Genomic DNA, 20,566 nt, shown 5'->3' on the forward strand with positions numbered 1-20,566 from the left:
GGAAACCAGTCGGACTGATGATCCATGCTTTACATGCTTAAGTTAAGAAACGCTCACTGGAAATGACAAGCCCCGAATAAAGCCGATGCTTTCATGCTGAAATGAATTTGGAAGTGAAGAAGTCTCACCTGCTGTTTGGAGTTGTGACCAGGTTCGTCGTCGTGAGCAACCTGTACAGCAAATCCAAGCGAGCGGCCTTCTGTCCAGCAATTAGTGTTTTACATTTACATTTCTCCCAACAGTCACAGTAGGCTGTAGGTGAGGTCCTTTTCAACCTTACGAGAAGGTAAATAAAATATTTAGGACAAAACAATTTATAGCCTGCTGATGGAGACTAAAGGCAGCTATAAATAAGACAGAACAGGGGCAACGACAAATCTAGGACTCACTTGCAGTCATGTCCTTTGTGGCACACTCTTGCACACTCCGTGCAGCAGCAGAGGGACTCCAGCAGGCCACACGTTCGACACTCAAATATGTCCTGAATACAAAATCGGGGTCAAGGAAAATGTCAGTGGGTCAGTTTCAGTGGAAAACGGCACAAATTAAAAATGCAAGACTTTGTGGAGCTAAAAGACGAGGAGCGACCTGGTTAATGTGCTCGGCTCCAGTCCAAGTGAAACTGCAGGTGTCGTTGCAGCAGAGAACGTACAGTGGAGAATCATCTGGGTTGGTACCCGATGGGCAGATCATTTCCATGAACACAGAATCGGCCCCGTCCTTATCTCCAATGGCCGGGTCACCCACTGTGACGTGTGGAGGAGAGAGTCAAACAAGGCGGAAACACCAGACCGATGATGAAGAAAAACCAACGTCCTTTACATCAGTGGTCCCCAACCTCCAGGCCGAAAAGAAAAAGTTCCTTTTTTGGATGATGGAGGACTTGTGTAAAGAAAAATAAGCTCAAAAGTACATTTCTGAGTATTTCTCTATTCAAATCATTGATAAATCAGTAACAGAAAAAAAAAAGTTCATTTGTGACGTAGAAAATATGCTGGGCAGGCCTTAAGATCCCCGCTCCACTCCGCCTTTTTTAGTATTTATCCGTCACACCTGACAAGTTGGCCGAGGCTGAAGGCTGCTCTGTCTGATTTCAATGGTTCCTGCATTAAATCTAGTGAACAAATCAAGCTTAAAGCAGATGTTGACAATTTACAGAGGATCAACTTTACCCTCAAAAGTAAATGGAAACAAGGAAGTTTAAAAAAAAAAACATAGTTCCCACTTCTGCGTCGTTCAGACCGGTCCGGGAAAATATCGTCCGACATTAAACCGATTCGTGGCCTGAAAAAGGTTGGAGACCACTGAGCTAGCTGCTAGAAACAGGGCAGAAAAGTGCATCACAAACATCCACTGGTATGCATACTGCATACCAGTGGATGTTCACAGGTTCACAGCCATGAGCTCACCTTTGGCTATTTTCTGTGCCGCCTCCAGCACCGTGATAGCTGCAGGATAGGCTCTCCCGCTAACAGCCAACATGAACGGAGTCATTCCTCTGGCATCCCTGTCAAACGGTAGAAAAAGCACATCAGAGGCACTGCTAGCTGGCTGTGAGCTGGGCTGCTGCCTGAGCTCCACTGAGGAGGTGGCAGACAGTAGGGTGTTAGCCAAGCTAACCCTGATAAGAGATAACACACACACACCACACCATGGAGACCCAGAGAGGCTCCTTCAGCCAAACATTCATTTCTCCCCTTAGACTGTACAACACTTCACAGGAATAAACTCACCACTCCACAGTGTTTTGCACATTTTTTTTTATCATTCTATGCTTTTTTTTTCACTAAATCCCCAATCTTATTCACTGCTCTCCTTCTTTTCCTGTAACTTCCCATCTTTCTGTTTCTAATGAAGAACAGAACTGTACTTTGCAGAGAGCAGCTCCTGCAGATGTGGCCTCAGAACAACACTGTCGCACATCAGCTTCAGGATGAGGTGGGCATTGGCCTTCCTGTCTTTGGACTCCACCACAGACTGCTCAGTTGATGGTCCTGGACAGACAACAAAAGCAGTTCAAAACCCAAACGGCAAAAACATGCAGCTTTTTTCATAAGGAATGAAATGAAGTTTTCAGTTTTCTTTGACTACTTTCTAGCTAGAAACATCCCGTACCTGCTATGGTGGAGGTGCTGGGCCCCTGGCTGGTTCCAGTGGAGGCCGTGGTGAGTGAGCCAACAGCAGGAGCCAGAATGAAGTCAATGTCACCGTCTGTTGAACAGAAAACAGGACGGTCGTTACCAAAACCGTCACCGTGATCTGAAACTATCAAGGTAAAACCCACACACCGGGGTCCATGGGTGGAGGGTCAGGGACCCAGCTTGGTGGAGCAATGGGTGGGGAGACAGGGTCCTGATGGTCACTGGATGACGGACCAGACTCATGGCGGCCGAGACCTGCCGCCCTCAGAGACCGCCGCATCATCTCCCTCAGTCGAAGCCTGTTTTCAAAATGACGCCTCTTTTTAGTTTTCTTCTATGAATCAAGCTGATGCACAGAAATACATCTTCCATCTTCACTCGACAGCACACGACTTGTTTACGTACCCTCTGCTGCTGGAGGAACCCGTCCTGTTTCCAGAGCTATTGCTCGAGACCACAGAGATGGCGTTGGCGATGGCTTCTACAGCAGACAGACGCTCCGCAAAAGTGTTTCTTTCAGACCTTTCAGCTTCTGAAAAACAATTTGATGACTCAGAACTCCAGTTGAACGAGAAAAGGAAACAACTGCATCACATCTTCTGCAGTAGATTCACCTCTTAAGACCCGGAATCCTGATTGACATGCCTTTGTTTTAATTTCTCTTTGAAAGAGCCCCAGTTGAGCAGAGTTAACTACTGTGGTAATATAACCCCAAATGGTCTGAAGAGGTTCAACATTCAAGTATTTACCTTCCTCTTCTTTGGTCTCCTTGTTACTAACAGGGAAACAGACAGAGACAGCAGCATGGAGGATGTTACGGTTCCCATCACAGCGGTGGCCCAGAAGTGCCTCCAGGGCTTGGCCCCCCTGATCCAAGAGGACGGCCTGCTCAAGGTTGACCAAGTACTGCCGACAAGCTTCGTAGTCGCACCGCAGCACATGCTGCATCAGGGTCTGCTTCTGAAAAGATTAAACCAGCAATCACAATTACAAACTCGTTCTTCGTCACAGAAAAGACTGAATCTGGTCTTTTACCTCAACTGCCATGATAATAACAGCAGCCTTTTTCTTTATGGTGGAGTTAGATGGCAGATTGGCCAAGGAGTGAACCCCCATTCCCAGACAGCTAATGGGAGGGAGGTCCAACCAGTCAGGATCTCGAATTCCACCCATGCAATCTTTAGCCATGGGATAAATCGTGCCATTTCCGTCCCGAAGAACAATGGGAGACTCCTAAGAAGAAAATGAAGCAAACATTTACGCTAACTCGCACCGCTTTTAGGTAAACATCGTGTTTGACTGTTAGAAATGAAGAACTGTTAACCTGTCCTGCAGTGGAGATGGCCACATTGCGCTCACTTTGTCCCAGGAAGGCGAGATTGCTGGTGGGAAAGTTATTCTCCTGCTCTGCTTTGCCTGTAGCCAGGTCAAAGATGCAGTACCTCACCCAGTTACCGGTTTTCAGCACAGCATGGACTCCTGACAGACGGGGACATGAGACAATCCAACACTGATCTCCAATCAGCCCAAACATGTATTAGGGATACACAGTAGTTTAGTTCATAGCTGTGTTGGCAGATAACGGCATAAAAAGTTGAATCAACAAATATGAAATATTGTGCCCATAATGGAGCTTTGCGTTGACCACACAGTCATGATGACCATGAAGGGATCAGCGCCTGTGAAGCAGAGTTGTGATCATCTGTCAGTTTATCAATGTTTTTGCTAAACTGCAGTGAACTTTGAACCTAAAATGGATTAAACTTCAGCTCATTGGAACTGAACTTCCTTCTTAGGATTTTGTAAACCCTGGTTTGGTATTTTCAGGTGTTTTGACTTGATGGTTTAAATGTTGGACATCTGTATCCACCATCTCGTTTTGCGACAGGAGGAATGTCAGATATTGGCAGAACTCAAAAAAATCAACCATCAGTATATGAGGTTCACAGAAACAAACCCATAGAAAAGACTCACCTTTTGAGTCGACATTTACAGCCAGGATCTCAGCCTTTTCTGGGATGCACAGCTTTTTAGGTGTTCGCTGGAAACAATCTGGAACTTTAGGAGTTCCACCTGTTTTGACCACCTGTGAGGTGAAGGAGATGACAATCATGAGAGTATCGGGTCAAAGTCAGCAATCTGGGATGCCGACAAGCAGCTGTAGGCTCCATAGAATTACCTGGAGCTCATCTATTCTGAGAAGCCTGCAGTCCTGCAACAATGATGACGGGTCTGAGTCAGGGGGAGCAGTTGTATTCTGGTTGTTCATGCTGCTGGACGTCCCAGGAAACTTAACGGCAACATATGCACCGTCCACCTTGAGCACCTGCATATCATTGAAGGTAAAAACAGTTTTAGACCCACTCAGATCATCTATTGAACAAGTGTTCCCATTGGTCTTGTATTGTAAAAAAAAAAAAAAAGTTGTTTTATAGGATACTGCAGAGCGGCAGGAGCTCATTAGACATTCACCTCCGAGTTGTAGGTGAGTATTATGGGAGCTACCTAGCCCGTTTCATAATAAATGCAATAAAGAAATACTCAGAAATGCAGTTTTAAGCTTAATTTACTCAACATGATGAGAAAACTACCACAAGAACATGGTAAAATCAGCCACAACACTGTTTTAAATCGAACTGGGTGTTTCATCAGAAAGGCAGACCACATCATCCAAAGATCTCACCACAACCAAAACAATCAGTGCACTTGTGCACAGTGGACCAATTCCTGCTGCCGTCGTGTCATTGCTCAGTAAGCTTTACAAAGAAACATTTCAAATCTTCTCATTTATTCACCAGTAAAATGTTTGTTCACCTGATGAAATCTACCTCTAGTCTAAAAGTGACATTCACGAGGAAAAGAGAAAAATTCTCTCCAATTGATTCAAACCAAACAATAAACTGTTTCTAGTAGCATAAACTCAAGTCATGTAATGCGAAGCAGCCTCTACCAGCTTTGGGGAGAAAACATAAATGCTCTGGGTGCATCATATAACCTCAGACCACTTCTGATTATATTTGGTTTGTTGGTGAAATTTGTGCTAAAACATTTTTTATTTTTTTTTAAACAGGTTGTCTCTCACATCACTGAGCTGTACGGCAGAGCAGAGCGGCCTTCTTTCAGCATGCAGAGGTCCTCATCGGAGAACTGATCTACTAAACTCCTACTGCCCTTGTCCCATCGTTTTCCTACAGTCAGGCAGTCAGTATCCCCTTCAATTCAAGGCACTTATCGTTTGCCTTTTTGAAAACAAAATTTTGATTCTGATGCATCTTCTGGCCGGAACAGACTACAGAGACTGAGATTATTTGCCTAACTTTATTCCTCTGAGCACTTTTTGTGTGAGCCCGAAAAAAAGAATCTTGAGAACAGTCCTTGAGCTTTAAATTTATTATTCTTCTATTTTTTTTTTTACTATAATAATAATAATAATGGATTGGATTTATCTGCGCTTTTCAAGACACTCAAAGCGCTTACAATGTGTCCATTATTCATTCATACTTGGTGATGGTAAACTACTGTTGTAGCCACAGCTGCCCTGGGGCAGACTGACAGAGGCGTGGCTGCCAGTTCGCCCCTCTGACCATCACCGGGACATTCATGCACATTCACACACCAGTGGAGCCACACTGGAGGCAAGGAGGGTGAAGTGTCTTGCCCAAGGATACAACAACATTTTTGGTTGGTGGGAGCGGGGATCGAACCGCCAACCCTTCGGTCATTGGACGACCCGCTTAACCACCTAAGCCACTGTCGCCACAGTCTGAAATGTCTGTTTTATCTAAAAAAAAAAAAATTTATTTCTTTTTTTTTTAATTGCATTTGTTTTTTTCCAATACTATCCATGACATGTGCTGCTGACCTTTTGGCTAGATCACCCTTTAAAAAGATATCCTTATCTCAACAGGACCATATCTGGTTAAATGACATGAAAACTAAAAACTACAATATAAACCTGTTTTTTAATGAATAAATAAAGTAAAGTGCATCCAACTGTACGTTGTTCCATCTTAAAATCGGCAAAAAGGTCCAAAAATATTAACTTCTACTGCAAATTTTAAATTGTCACTTAACAAGCCAATTTAGACTAAAAAGCTCCAGAAACGAGCCCCTAAACCTCAAAGTAAGGGATCAATTCAGTCCATGCCAGTTGAAGTTCCACCCACCTTCCCCACAGGAACATTTTTGACGTCCTCCACGAAGACCACCTCCCTGAGGGGCCACTGCTCCTCGTTTACCTTCTCTTCCTCTTTGGGAGCTGGAGTGGAGCGTCTTCGCTCTGCAAACAGAACACTGTGTCAGCTCTACACTATTTGATCTTTGTCATCAAAACAGGGTATTTTTATCCACGTCTGTATTGAAGTTTGGTGTTCTGGTAAGATTCTGCTGCCTTAGCAAGAACAAAGATCTACTTCCAGCATCAATGAGAGTGTTGCTACTAAAAGGATCAAACTACTTCTACCTGGAGCTGTAAAATAACGAGCTGATCAAATGATAGAGAACTTGAAGGTGGACAAAGGACCATTATTACTTGGCAAATGCTGCTAATACATCAAATATATCAGAGTATTTGCTGTGAGAAAAGGAAAACAGAGAAGGAGTTACTGATCACAGCCTGTGCTCCATCTGCTTCAAAGTCAGAGCACTAATGAGAGTCCAAAGTGAGGAAGGAACTGGGTCTGTGCCTGGGAGACTAGACAGTTCAGAACTGCTGAGAGGGAGGAGCAACGTACTGTAGGGCAGAGAGGCGCTGCTAGCAATAGAAGATGTATCACTGCAGGTAGAAGCCGGGGAGGGGGGAGGACCCATCTCAGTCTTCACCAGTTCGGGTTTGCTTTCCATCCTGCAGGGATGGAGACACAAGCAATTCAGCCGCCTGTTTTCAATGTTGCAAAGCTCGCGCTGGATGCTACAGATAAACAGAATTCACAGCTGAATGCCAGATAGAAAACGACTGACTTGATTTCCTGGGTCTTGGTAGTTTTCTCCATATTCTTGAGGCTCTCTGGTGAGCGCAGCTGGAACCTGCAGCTGTCATTCATGTTCCAGACAGACTCCAGCAGAACACCCACTTTGGGAATTCCAGCGCTGACAGAAAAGGCCACTGCACCAGCGTGGTACAGGGGGTTGTTCCTCAAGCACACCTGCAGAAAGAAATTAATGAAATCAATACATTTATTCTCCCAGTAAATTGAAGTTTTTCTATGCATATTAAAAATTCAAACTAGTGAAACTGTTTTTCTTTTACCTGTGTTCCCACTGTAATGTTGGGTATTGAAGAAATGCCAGCACTGGACTTTGGCTTCTTGTTCTTGGCTCTTGCCTTTTCAAGCATCTTCTTCCTTTGACTAAAAGGCACAACACCCCTGTAGAAAAGACGCTCCACATTAAAATACTGATCAAGGAATTACTCGGACTAGTCCATTTAAAAAATTTAAAAGAGGGCTAACACAGAATACCATTTCTAATATTTGGCAAAAGCATTTGACAATCCCCTGGGCTCTGTCAGCTGGCTTAAGCCTTGTGCACACATACCAGAGTGATAAATGAATACCCACCCCACTCCGGTTTCAGATAAAACCTTAACACGCACGACTTTTTGGACACGAACCTTCATTGAAAGCTGTTTAGTGCTGTCTGCATTTGCCAAAACCAAATCCATCAATTCTGCACAACACTCTTCCTCCTTTTCTCCTCAACATAAATAAGCAGTTGTGCTCGTAAAGACAGGCAAACGTAAATGAACAAAAACCAACAGCACATCTAACTGCATTCATCCTTGATCTGCCATCAAAAAAGGTCTCATGTGACTCTAACACATCATTTCTCAAGTGCTTTGACGTCTGGGTGCAAAAAAAATAAAACCTCAGTTTCTCTCATGAACTGTATAAGAAAACTGGACTGAGCGAGCGCAACGCCACCCACAGAAAACGACTTACTCCTGACTCCAACTAAATGAAGTCAACTTTTTTCAGAATATGGATGGTGCCATGTTCAGACGACGTCTGTAGCAACCACTATGGCTAATCAGAAGTGAGCTTGTTGGAAGGCCACACCCCTACCACTTGAAAATGGACTCAGCAGAATCTGTCAATCAAAAGTTTCGAATGTTCAGTGTGAGCCCTCAGACAGTTATTGAGGGATCTGATTGGTCAGTTTATAACTTTAATAAAATTATCATGAAAAAGAGCGTGTTAATATTATCAAGAACATGTTAGAAAGGCATCAGAGCAAGAATGGTTATTCTGACCAATAGAATGACTGTTTATTTCTCTATAGACGTCTATGGCGTTTTGGCTTCTTTCAGCCAGCAGGTACTTCCTGTTTGGAACACCAGCGGAGAGGGATCGTTCAGTCCAGTTCTCACATAGTTTTGCAAAATCCTCACTTTAGCCTGAGTTTTGGGAAATTATTGGGTTTTTAGACATACAGTACTTTTTAAGAGGATGCAGTGAAATACATAATAGTCTTTGAGAAGGCCTCATTAGCTGCATTTCCATGACACATATGCACAAAGATTTATTGAAATTCTAGAAATGTTGGAGAAAAAGGAAAACAATTTCGCAATTATATTGTTACTATTAAATCATAATTATGTGACTAAACACAAACCGACTGACGCAATAAGTCATTCAAAAACATGGCAATGGACGTGAACAATGCTATGATTTACAGCAGATACATTCAGATTTCTGCCATGGTACTACCGCTCATCATCATCTATCAAAGGAGACGTCAGCATCTTATTCAGGCCATAGATCGGCGAGCTGCACTTTTACAAAATAATTCAATTTCAATCCGCCTCAAAAACCACCTCCTCCAATAATAAATGAGAGTTTCCATTGGGCACATTTATTATCGCAAACCCAATCAGCACAATTTCATTGTCAATGAAAACACAGCTGGTGACAAATGTCATCCACCTTCTCCTGGAAGTGTTCTGACAACAACTCTACAGATGAGCCCCCTACCAACAACTCTACAGATGAGCCCCCTACCAACAACTCTACAGATGAGCCCCCTACCAACAACTCTACAGATGAGCCCCCTACCAACAACTCTACAGATGAGCCCCCTACCAACAACTCTACAGATGAGCCCCCTACCAACAACTCTACAGATGAGCCCCCTACCAACAACTCTACAGATGAGCCCCCTACCAACAACTCTACAGATGAGCCCCCTACCAACAACTCTACAGATGAGCCCCCAACCAACACCTCTACGGATGAGCCCCCTACCAACAACTCTACAGATTAGCCCCCTACGAACAACTCTACAGATGAGCCCCCTACCAACAACTCTACAGATGAGCCCCTACCAACAACTCTACAGATGAGCCCCCTACCAACAACTCTACAGATGAGCCCCTACCAACAACTCTACAGATGAGCCCCCTACCAACAACTCTACGGATGAGCCCCCTACCAACAACTTTACAGATGAGCCCCCTACCAACAACTCTACAGATGAGCCCCCTACCAACAACTCTACAGATGAGCCCCCAACCAACACCTCTACGGATGAGCCCCCTACCAACAACTCTACAGATGAGCCCCCTACCAACAACTCTACGGATGAGCCCCCTACCAACACATGTACAGATGAGCCCCTACCAACAACTCTACAGATGAGCCCCCTACCAACAACTCTACAGATGAGCCCCCTACCAAAAGGCCCCACTTCAAGGGGCTTAAGAACAATGACTTCAGGATACAAAAACTGTCTCCCCAAGAAAAACATACATGTTTACTTTTAGCATTATGAAACATAGATTTAGAAGACACTTTCACATAACTTATAAAGCAGTGGTCCCCAACCCAGACTGGTACCAAGACAACTGTACAGCCAGATCACCAGATTAGCAGACCCTTGGCTAACTTGGAGTAAATAAACTGGATTCAGACTCTTACCACCAGTAGAGGCTGTTCTCCAGCTGTGCACATGTGTAGAGAGAGCAGCAGTGCAGTGAAACCATGCGTTCTCCCTGTAGTTCAGGAAAAGCCTGAGCGCTGTGCTCCAGCTTAGAAGCCACGGTGCTCAACGTCTCATCCACCCAGGTGGCAACCTTCACAACAAACCAAAACATCAGCTGATGAAAAGTCCCATCATGTCAAAGGGTTGAGGTTCTTTCTTCAAAAAGAGCCATTTACCTTGTTGGTCTCCGTGGCTACAGTGGCTCTGATGCTGTTAGCAGACAGTAAAGTGATCCTTTCGTTGGTCAGGCCCAGGAAAGATGCACGAGGGTGATGATTGGAAGGGTTCTAAGGTAACAAGAGAGCAAGGAATGAATTAGACACAAAAGTGAGACAAAAAGACGCGAGAAAAAATGTTACATTCAGGCTAAGTCAGAAAGTTCCTTGCGGTTAAATTCCCCACCTGAGGATTTCTGTAGGGTTCAGGCTCGCTCCACTTCCACTGGTAGAGCTCCCCTTTGGTGCTCACAGCTACCAGCTCGGAGAACATGGCTCCAATGCTCACAAACTTCACACCATCCTGGAATGGAAATCAAACAGAGAAAGATAAGACCATAAGCAGCAGAACAGACCCAGTCTCTGCCATCTTTGAATAAGATGCATATTGTTGAGCTTTAAAGCAACCATAGTAGTTTTTGTACTCGTACCTTGTCAGGCCACCACTGAAGCTCCTCCCCCAGCGAGACGGGACTCTGAACTGGGATGCTCTTCTTGTCGAGGCTGGGCTCCCCTTCGCGGCTGGTGGAACCTCGTTCTGTGTCAAATGAGGCTCCATCAAGCCACCGGCGTTCACGTAACCTCAATACAGACTCGCGCTCACGCAACAGCTCTGAGTCGCGCTCTAGGGGGAGAAGGAGAACTGGTATGCAATAAGGTCACACCAGTGGGATAGAAATAAGCCACTCTCTGGGAAAGACCCGTCAACATCGTTTTAAGAATAATCAATCCACTGCATTACTGAAGATTGAGCGGAAGACTCAGGAACAGAGGGTGAGTCACTTAGCACACTCATTTGTTAAAAAGGGAAAGTAGAAGAGGAAGAAGACAGAGAGACAAAGCATGCATATGGGCTGCAGGTGGGCTATTTAGGTTTGTATAAGAAACTGCCTGATGGGGTCCTTTACAAGAGAGTTAAGCCTAGCGGGCCTTTCTCAGAGAGCTCACAGTGTTTACGTTGGCATGCAGCACACAACACCAAACACTTTTAGGACAAACGCGCAAATTCAGAGAAATTATTTTACCCAACAATCAGCTCCTGCCAACAGTTTACCTAACACCTGAATTTTACACCTCAAACTGTTCTTTATCAACGCACAGTAAAAGCATCCATTAGAGATAATATTCTGAGAAGTAGTTGGAAACTGTGCGTTATTTTCAGAAAACCACAGAGGGGGCCTTAAGATCCATTCTTTTAGTTGGAGTTGTCTGTTTAAGCCAGTTTCACAACAGAAAAAAGGCACCACCATTGCCACCAAAGCCTCTGTAACGCCTCTGTTGCATTAGTAAGGTGAGCTGTCAGCTTACCTCTAGAGGATCCCAGTCGGGAGAGTGAGGAACGCCGAAAAGAGGGGTAACCAAAGTAGCTGATGTCCTCGGAGAACATGGCGTCTGCGTCGATGATGACACTGGGATGGGCTGAGTGAATGTCTGCATCTAATAGGGACATCAAGTCCTCTGCAAGGGGCGCAGATACAACACATGCAGACGTTCAGACAGATCCAAAAACAAACATTGTCATCTGCTGACTAGAAAACCACAATTTATCAGCCGTTCAAACCCGTTACGGTCTCTTCTAAATACCAGTCTGTTTCAGAGTAGCATTTCCCTTACCACCAGGGAGGTAGGATTCACTAGCTGTGTCATCTCCATCATCTCCATCTTCATCATCACGACTCAGCAGATTGTTGACAGCGAGGTTTACATCCAGGTTTGTCCTCTGGAGCTCCCTGATGATCACACTCCTAGATTTTCCCTGCAGGACCACCTGGGCCTGGGTGACAAATCAATGACACACAACGGTTAAAAACCTTTTCAGTGACTGGCTGTTGTCATCAAATATGCACTTACTACTGGGGTGAAAGATGTTTTAAGGACAAACACCCGTGTAGGGAGTACCTGTGTAATGAGCTCCTCAGGGATGACTGATGCTGGGATGACTGGCTGCGGCTGGCTGCCCAACAGGCCCGAACCACGGTCTCTTCCGGTACGGATCACCCTGGTCTGGCGACGGGAATCACGAGCCGCCGTCGACGACCTGCCTGACGTGCCGCCACCGCCTCCGCCTCCGCTGCTGCCTCCTCCTCCACTGCTGCCGCCTCCAGCTCCACCTCCTCCCGCTCCTCCTCCACTGCCACTTCCTCCACTGCCTCCATTTACCCCAGAGCTCCAGCGACTCCTGTCACAGCGGGAAGCCATGGTCAGAGGCAGCAGCCAAAACCACACACCCACCAGCAGAACAGATGGAGACTTTCACATCTGGCCTCATCTGGATTCAGCATTTGAGACGGCGGGATCATGTTTTCACAATCAGATGGTTTCTCATTAGCAGGTTTTCAACAAAATGACATGCAGGCCTTTGAATGTTATTAACCTGTATTAAGAAAATGAGGATATAATACAATAAACCATGGCAACAGAAAAAACTGCTACAATGACCACATATTTTTGAAGAATACAAGTCAAAAGGTTGTGACTATCGGCAAAAAAAGACAAAGATATTTAAGAACATTTTACTGATAGGAAACACTTAACACAAGAAAGATTAGGACATTTACTATAATGTTATCATATTTGGACAAATAAAAGCACTCAAAAGGGTGGGGTGCATCAAACCATACAGGAATATGACCCCTGACCCTCAGCTGCAGCAGCATTGGTCCCATACACTGACCATTCACAGGACTTTCTGCCCGTCAGTCCTGTCAGAACTTACCCAAGGGTGTTGCCTGCCAGTCTGCCCAGTGTGTCAGAACCAGACAGGAACCAGGGCGGATCACTGGTCCTGCCTGCTCTGGAGCTCCTTCCTGTCCCTGAACCACTGCTCAACTTTGAACTGGAAACAAAAACGGGAGATCAGTTACAAACCTACAAATGTCCCAAATGGACTACAAATTCTATAGCTTTAAATCTGCAGAAGCTTAATCTAACTACGCCCCGTGTATTTTAGAAGCTCCTTTGTGAATTATTTGTTCATTTTTGATCAGTATAACTTTGCAAAACAGGGGTTTTATTGTGGAGACTAGCATGGCAACACCATTGGGAATCAGAATTGGCTGCAACTCGTTCCTCCTTCAAGACTTTACTTTTTGTAAAGGTTCTTGACTTTTGGGGAATGCAACTGCTTTCTCCCGTTTCAAAGTGTCAAAATCTGGTTTGTTCTGAGTTGAAGCAGATGTCTGCTCATAAACTTTAAACATGGATTCTACAAGATAAAGGCTTAATGTGTCATTTTCTGTGCTAAAATTCAAAGAGGATTAATGTAGCAACGACAAAGTAAACAGAAAAATCTGAGGTTTATCCTACAGTGAGGGACAATTGAAGGGAGAAATGATTTAGATGAACGCACAAAAAGCAGATTTAAATGACATTCATCTGACCAGGAACTCAGGCGATGATCCTGGTGCAGTAAGGGCAGAGAATTTCGTTATTGAATCTCACTACTGACCAAAAATGAGAAATATTCCACCCTTTTGTGTGGAACAAATCTGTGCCCAAGCATAACGTCAGTAGGAGACAGAGGTTTTCCCCTCAACCTTCCACAGAACGATTCGTATGCATGCAACCCATGTCACATAAAAGCATAAAATAAAATGTGGAAGCTCTTTTGACATTCCCCAAATATACAGTTCAAAATAGACAGAGAAGCCAACAAATTGATTTTTATAAAAACAGGAAGAGTCCCAGAACAGAAAGAACATTTCAAACACAAGTTGGAGAAACTGCTTCCACAAAACAAAACTATTTCTTTTTACAAGAGTTTTTAACTTGAGAAATATATACATTATTTCTTTAGTAAAAACCCATAAACTCAATAAATAACGTAAATAGAAATGCTCCTTTATGTTTCTGATTCATCCAGTCCCAAAAGGTTAAAGTTCCTCAGGGTTCTTTCAGAAGTGTTTCAACTGCCTCTAAGTCTTCTGCTTCTGATGGAACAGCAGACAATTAACGACAAATTCTTTCAATAAGACTTTTTTTGTTGTGGTTCATCAATTTCTGTTAGCTATGGTTTTTCTAAAAATCAAGACAAGTAGCAGTCGTTGTTTGTTTTTCAATTAATTCGATTTATTTTGGGGAAAATCTGGATTTTTTTATTTTCCCAGCATCCTGTTCTCTGTATCAAGGTCAGCTGGCCTGGCCCTGGCAACAGGCAACTAGCGAAGAGGAGTTTGTTCCCAAAGATGAACAAAATGCACATTGCAAAAGCTGTTTTCAACCCCTGAAACAGAGACACTCGGTCAAAAGGGACATGTTTAACACTTTTACAGCCTGTATTAATTTACATTTTGAATTCAGGTCAACTTCCGAATGAGAAAAACGTTTTGTTCAACATGTTCTGTCATTTGTTTAAGAAAGTAATGTAGGGCAGGAAAACATTTTTTTTTTTAAATCGATTAAAATCCAAAATCAAATCTGACGTGAAAAAAATAGAAGATTTTATTTTTAGGCCATTTCGCCCAGGCCCCGCCTCTTCCTTCATATAAGTAGTGTGTACTTCTCGTTAGATAGTCATTTATGTGGCCAAGCTGCTATTTTTTATTTTATTTTATTTTTTTAACTTAAACCGTCTCCAAAACACTGCAGTGAATTCAAACTACAGCCAGGCCATCAGGAAGCCAAAGCATCTTCATTGTGTCTTGAATTAAACCCAGCCACAGCAGACGGCTGAGAGCCAAGGCTAAAATCATTTCCAGGACAGATGACGGCAGAAAATCTCTCACCCATCGCTGCCATCCGGTTTACTGAGCTCCATGCGATCGGGCTGGACAGAAAAGCTGATTCTGCACACGCGTCCATCCTTCAAGAGATGCAGGTTGTTCAGCGTTAAACACTTTCACCACAAAAACCACAAATAGCACTGAAAAGGTGAAACATTTTATATGTATAGTTAAAGGTTTTGAAATAAATCCAGGCTTACTCTCCGATATAACCTTTGATTTTCTCACCATCAACATTGCACAGTCCACAGGAGTATGAGAGCAGTGATTACAAGTTTATTTTAGCTAAAGTATTCACTGGTCCTCATCACATAAAGTACACAAAGACAATCTTAAGGTTGAAGTGTTGAATGATGCTACGTTCACACCGGGCTCGGCAACGCGCATTTAAGCAACCACTTTCAATGAAAAGTCTATGTAAATGCAAGTATATGCGTGTTTCAGGCTTCCGTGTTCAAAACTCTCGTGTTCACATGCTACTGTGCACGTTTAAAGTCCGTTTTCGGCCTCTACGTACAAAATGTGCAACTATTGAGCGAACATTGAAAGTTTAAGTAGTTTGAACTTTGACCAATCAGGGACTGGGATTTGGCAGCGATGTATGGACATTTGAAAAGTACAGTTTGAAAAGTAATCATGAACGAGAAAATAATAATTGTGGTTTGACCCCAGCTGCAATTCTATGACACCAAGTCTTTCATCTATCTGAATAGAGCTGTAAAGTAACAGCCTGGGGTAAGAGTCACCCGATCTGAATCGTTTCAACATTTCCCAACAAGCCTCTTCCAACTTCCATTAAATGCGCTAGTATCAGGTAGCGACAGTCCAGTGTGAACACCACTTGCTAAGAGCCCATTCAAGTAAATGGGTTTTAGCTCGTTCTTGAACGCAACATTTCGAGAGTTTTCCTCATATTGTGCAGCCTTAGTTTCAACATTTAAAACAGATTACCTCAAGGAGAAATCCAGCGTGGTTTGGACCAACAACACACTGTTTTAGAGTGGCCTGCTCCAGCAGATTAAGATGCGGATGACTACATTAAAAGACAAAAATAGAGAAATATGAATGAAATACCAGCAGAAAAAAACTCAAAAGTGGTCCATAGAACAAACTCACCTGTTGTAGCTGTATTTGTTCAGTTTTTCTGAGACTTCCCGAAGCCTGAAAGGATTAAACAAACTACATGATTACACGAAACAACAGGATAAATAATCCACTGAAATGACACAAACTGAAGACAAGTAACTTTTCAGCAAATGAGGGAGTCGTGAAGACAATCTGAAGCTTCAAAGCCTCACCACAGGTAAGAGCAGGCACAGCAGTGAGCCAGTTTCCCCATCTATGAGCCGAATACGTACTACCGGCACATACAATTCCACACTTTTCATGTAGAATTTTATTGTTTTTAATCCAAGAAAATGTCATCAATGAAAAAGCTAGAGCAACCGATTCTCTGATCATTTTTACTTTTTCCTGTTTAAGACTAAAAGAAAAAGCTGCCAGTTTAAATTCTGGAAACATGAATTTTAGAAAAAAAAAAAAAAAAAAAAAAGTTAAATCAATGAATCTATGCATCCTCTTTTCTTACAGTTTCTCTTTGAAATTTTGAAAAAGGAATTTATATTTAATCCAATTCAATTAAGTCAAATCAGAAATTCAATTATAAAAAGGTAAAATGAAATCAAATTAACCCAATACTGAGGCGGTGATCCTCAACCATAAACGACAAACACTTTCCAACAGCGATCACACAGCTCAGTGAAATCCAACAAAGCCAGACACTAACAATTTCATCTTGTAGGTCACAAATCAGATTTCTTTAAAAATGTATGAAATCCTAATGATTTCACAGGAAAGTGAGATTGCAGAAACCAGAGTTTATGCGGTTGCAAATATTTCACATACTGACCCCCCCCTCCCCAGGTTCAGTGCTAGGAATGTGGGGAACTCCTGAATACATTCACAGATAGGATGCTGTTAAACGGGGCACATTGGTGGAGCCTCTGCCTACTCTCACCCAGTAACATCCACCGTTTCTCCCATTTGTTTTTTGTTTTCAATGCCAGCCGCTGAATTCTCTATACTGGCTACCATAAACCACATATACGACTGCCCGGCACGTTGTCCACGCGCCATCACCAAAACAGAGCGGGACACAGGTGAAGTAGAGCTAACAGAGCGGGGGCAGTGCAGCTATTGGTGCCATTACAAATATAAGAAACCTAGATCACTGATGCAGTTCAAAAAATTGAATAAAAAGCTTTATTCATGCTCAATTAAGTACACTATAGTTCCATAAAACATATTTTCGAAAACCCTTTCAGGCTGCATGTAGCTTAAAGGCTAAAATTGTGAAACTACACTGAAACACCCCCACCCAGTCTGTTTTTTTTTGTTTGTTTAAAAAAAACCACAAAAAAAAAGAGAGAAAATGAGTTGGTTCTGTTTCAGCCAACATATACTTAGAACTTGTCACACAACTGATCGGACGTTTCCGTTTTAAAAGATGAATCCAGTGGTATGTTCAAAGAGTAAAACCTATAATCATCGCTACTGTCCAATACAGAAGACGGATGTCTTCTGTATTGGACAGTCATACACCTACTTGTCAGTGTGTTGCTAGCAGCAATCCATCACTGTATTTAAATAGGTATCCAGCCATTATTTTACAGCTCTGTAACATGGGAGACATTTCCTTTTGCAGTGCTACAACTACACACTCAAAGGAAAAAGAAGAACTTTGTGTTGTCCTAATATTTTTAGTTCCTGGCCTCCATTTATTTTAACAATATTTATAGCTTTTCTGTGCTGGCTCTTGACACGATTATGTGGCATAAATTATTATCCAAACCCAGCTCACAGAAAATACCCTGATAAATAATTGCTACAGAAAAGCACCATCAAAACTTGCCTAATATTTCCCCACTAGAAAAAAAACAGGCCTGTGGCTGTAAAACACACAACCTGAAACTTGATTTAAATCACCCTGGAGGTCAAACCATTTCTGAAAGAAACAAAATCAAACAGAAATATGAATAAATAGAGCAGAACACAAACGGCTTCTTCACCACCACAAGAAATGTCATTTCAAAATGAAGCATTTTGTTTGGAAAAGGTTAATAACAAGAACGTATAAAGAATTATTACCAATTTTAAAATCAATCAAGTAATTAAATGCAGAGTGGTTTTGCCCAGATATAATCATAAGATGTCCTTTTGACATACAGAGCTTTTATTACTGGGATTCGTTCAGTTATCAGTACTCCAAGTTTCCACGAAATACATTTTTTTTCACTAAACAGAAAATTATTCCAGACTCCACAGAAATAAAGATCCCCTTAAGGTTCAGCTGAGACTTAAACATTTAAATCTTACTACTTAGAAAATAATTATGTTCTGCCTCATATAGTAGAACATGATTCTTCACTGGGAAAATGTACATAAACAAATCAACTTCAACAAGGATAATAAGTTTATAACACAAAATATTCGAAAACTAATTAGAATGTTATTCTGATAGGTTTTGAATTTCCCTGAATTTGAAATACTCCAAAAATATCTCCTGTCTCCTGGCAAAGGCCTGACAAAATGCTAACTCAATGTGACCTCAAGAGCCATTGTGATTTAAAATAAATAGAACACTTCAGAGTAAAGAACAGTAAACTGTGCAGCGAGGTAAAAGGAATCAGTCATTTACCACTTAAATGGAAGAACACTCTGCTCAATAAACTAGGTATCATTCACATGAACATACCATACAATGATAATTTTTTAAGTGTTTTTTGCTAAAACTATTGATGATCTTTAAGAAGAACTTTGGTTTTTCTTCCCTGAATGACTAACTGAGCTCGATCTATCCCTGTTTGAAGCAGAATCAGATGCCTGCTTTGACAACTGGAGATCACTGATGGCTGAAAGAGAGCAGAGGCCTCCAAGCAGCACATGGTGACAGCAGAATGCAACAGCAGGCATGACTGGCTGGAAATGCCATAACCTCTTTCAGGAACCAATGTTTCATACAACCATGTGGCTCTAGTGAGTCTGTAGAAAACAGCCTCCTAATTACCAAAAGTCAACTGACAGCCTGAAAGCTACTTAAAATTTAAATAATCTATACCCATGTCCTCTTAAATGTCTTTATTTTTAGTTCATTGTGAAAAGAAATTAAGACTCATAAACTGATGTTAAACAACATATTTTAGGTACATTTAAACCCAATTATTATTTAAATTAGATATAAACCTATATAATGAAATAAAGCCAAATAACAGGTCGCACGCAACGTCCTGGACCGTCCTTCCAAATACCAATGGCTGATAATCTTGCTTAAGCAACAAAACCCGAGTGTGTACATAGGAGAAAATACCAAGTTACTTATAACTGCTACGCGAAATAATAGCAACTTATTCAAGTCAAAGGCACAATTAACATGAAAAATTGGAACAAACGCATCGACCAACAAGATAGCTTGTAAATTATAATATAGCCGGATAAGAAGTCGATAACCAAATTATGTGACTATATCATGATCATGTACTATTAGCTAACGCAGTTTGGCCGCATCTTCAGGATAACAACAAGAGAAGACGATCATCATACATTCGAATATCATGGTGATCAAACGCGGCTGTAAGATTTAAGACTAAGAGGGGAAATTTAAAACAAAGACTCAAGTTCTAACATTTTCCTTTGTCAACGCATGGTAACGAATTACTAAGCTAGCTGCTCTCGGCTAGCTGACGTTAGCCACTTCATTGGTCATAATAATTAACAAGACAAACCGAAAAGAAAACACGGCACGTGGTAAAAGAGGAAATGTGTGATTTGTGACACAAAAAAAGGGGAATCCGGAAAAAAGTTACTTCTATGAAATACATTTTGCCCCTCTCACCCATCCCCCAACTCGCATTGTCTGTCTCAACATTGACTGCGAGCCAACCCTTCAAGAGAACCAAGAATGCAGCAGCTAGCTTTAGCCGTATAGACTGTTAACGGGTTAGCATGTAGCATGCTAACAACCGCTTGGAGCAGCAAGCTAACAAGGACCGTTCAAAATGCCGGGCCTTGTATCACCCCTGAAGAGGTCATTAAGATATGTTAAAACCAAGCGCACGTACATGACAATATCGTCATCTTGAACAATTTAAACTACAAAGATAATATAACTAATGTGGTTCATAAATATTTATTCTACTCGGTCTTTTCTGTGGGCTGCAACAAAATACCTGTCATTGAGCTGATCCTCGGTCCCGGGCAACGGGTGGACAACGAAGTGTATTGATGTCATGGGCTCACTCTAGAGTTATACACAGGCGAGTAGAAGAAATGGAAATTGTTATTCTTCGATTATTGTGCGTGCGTGATTTCATAAAAATCGTTTTAGGGCGAAAAATCCTTCAGAATCCCAGCCTCCTCAGCCACATGCCGCCATCTTAACTCCACCAAGCTCCTTGTGTGTGTTTGTGAGTGTGCGCGCGCGTGTTGATGAGCGCACATGCAGCCGCGCGGCTCT

General features: G+C 42.5%; 1 protein-coding gene across 21 annotated transcripts in view; it reads right to left on the bottom strand.

Moving 5' to 3' along the window:
- The window catches only part of ubr5 (ubiquitin protein ligase E3 component n-recognin 5), a 43,716-nt gene extending 23,150 nt beyond the window's left edge, over positions 1 to 20,566 (bottom strand). For 12 of the 21 annotated variants that reach the window (XM_078933860.1, XM_078933858.1, XM_078933855.1 and 9 more), the window contains exons 1-29: positions 20,280 to 20,566; positions 16,171 to 16,215; positions 16,006 to 16,087; positions 15,058 to 15,134; positions 13,050 to 13,169; positions 12,233 to 12,512; positions 11,948 to 12,107; positions 11,642 to 11,791; positions 10,765 to 10,976; positions 10,521 to 10,637; positions 10,295 to 10,405; positions 10,055 to 10,209; positions 7,390 to 7,507; positions 7,101 to 7,285; positions 6,875 to 6,984; positions 6,308 to 6,420; positions 4,321 to 4,467; positions 4,116 to 4,227; positions 3,466 to 3,620; positions 3,177 to 3,374; positions 2,891 to 3,101; positions 2,547 to 2,673; positions 2,289 to 2,440; positions 2,116 to 2,211; positions 1,871 to 1,994; positions 1,410 to 1,507; positions 589 to 746; positions 390 to 481; positions 129 to 275 (exon numbers count right to left, since the gene is read on the bottom strand). In XM_078933860.1, the coding sequence (XP_078789986.1) occupies positions 129 to 275; positions 390 to 481; positions 589 to 746; positions 1,410 to 1,507; positions 1,871 to 1,994; positions 2,116 to 2,211; positions 2,289 to 2,440; positions 2,547 to 2,673; positions 2,891 to 3,101; positions 3,177 to 3,374; positions 3,466 to 3,620; positions 4,116 to 4,227; positions 4,321 to 4,467; positions 6,308 to 6,420; positions 6,875 to 6,984; positions 7,101 to 7,285; positions 7,390 to 7,507; positions 10,055 to 10,209; positions 10,295 to 10,405; positions 10,521 to 10,637; positions 10,765 to 10,976; positions 11,642 to 11,791; positions 11,948 to 12,107; positions 12,233 to 12,512; positions 13,050 to 13,169; positions 15,058 to 15,134; positions 16,006 to 16,087; positions 16,171 to 16,215; positions 20,280 to 20,341 (3,914 nt within the window). In that variant the 5' untranslated portion in view covers positions 20,342 to 20,566. The remainder of the gene's footprint in view (positions 1 to 128; positions 276 to 389; positions 482 to 588; positions 747 to 1,409; positions 1,508 to 1,870; positions 1,995 to 2,115; positions 2,212 to 2,288; positions 2,441 to 2,546; positions 2,674 to 2,890; positions 3,102 to 3,176; positions 3,375 to 3,465; positions 3,621 to 4,115; positions 4,228 to 4,320; positions 4,468 to 6,307; positions 6,421 to 6,874; positions 6,985 to 7,100; positions 7,286 to 7,389; positions 7,508 to 10,054; positions 10,210 to 10,294; positions 10,406 to 10,520; positions 10,638 to 10,764; positions 10,977 to 11,641; positions 11,792 to 11,947; positions 12,108 to 12,232; positions 12,513 to 13,049; positions 13,170 to 15,057; positions 15,135 to 16,005; positions 16,088 to 16,170; positions 16,216 to 20,279) is intronic. The other 9 variants (XM_078933862.1, XM_078933853.1, XM_078933859.1 and 6 more) reach the window with 2 other exon arrangements.

The sequence above is a fragment of the Oryzias latipes genome, chromosome 16, assembly GCF_053564925.1.
Source record: "Oryzias latipes strain Hd-rR chromosome 16, Olatipes_Hd-rR_3.1".
Lineage (NCBI taxonomy): Eukaryota > Metazoa > Chordata > Actinopteri > Beloniformes > Adrianichthyidae > Oryzias > Oryzias latipes.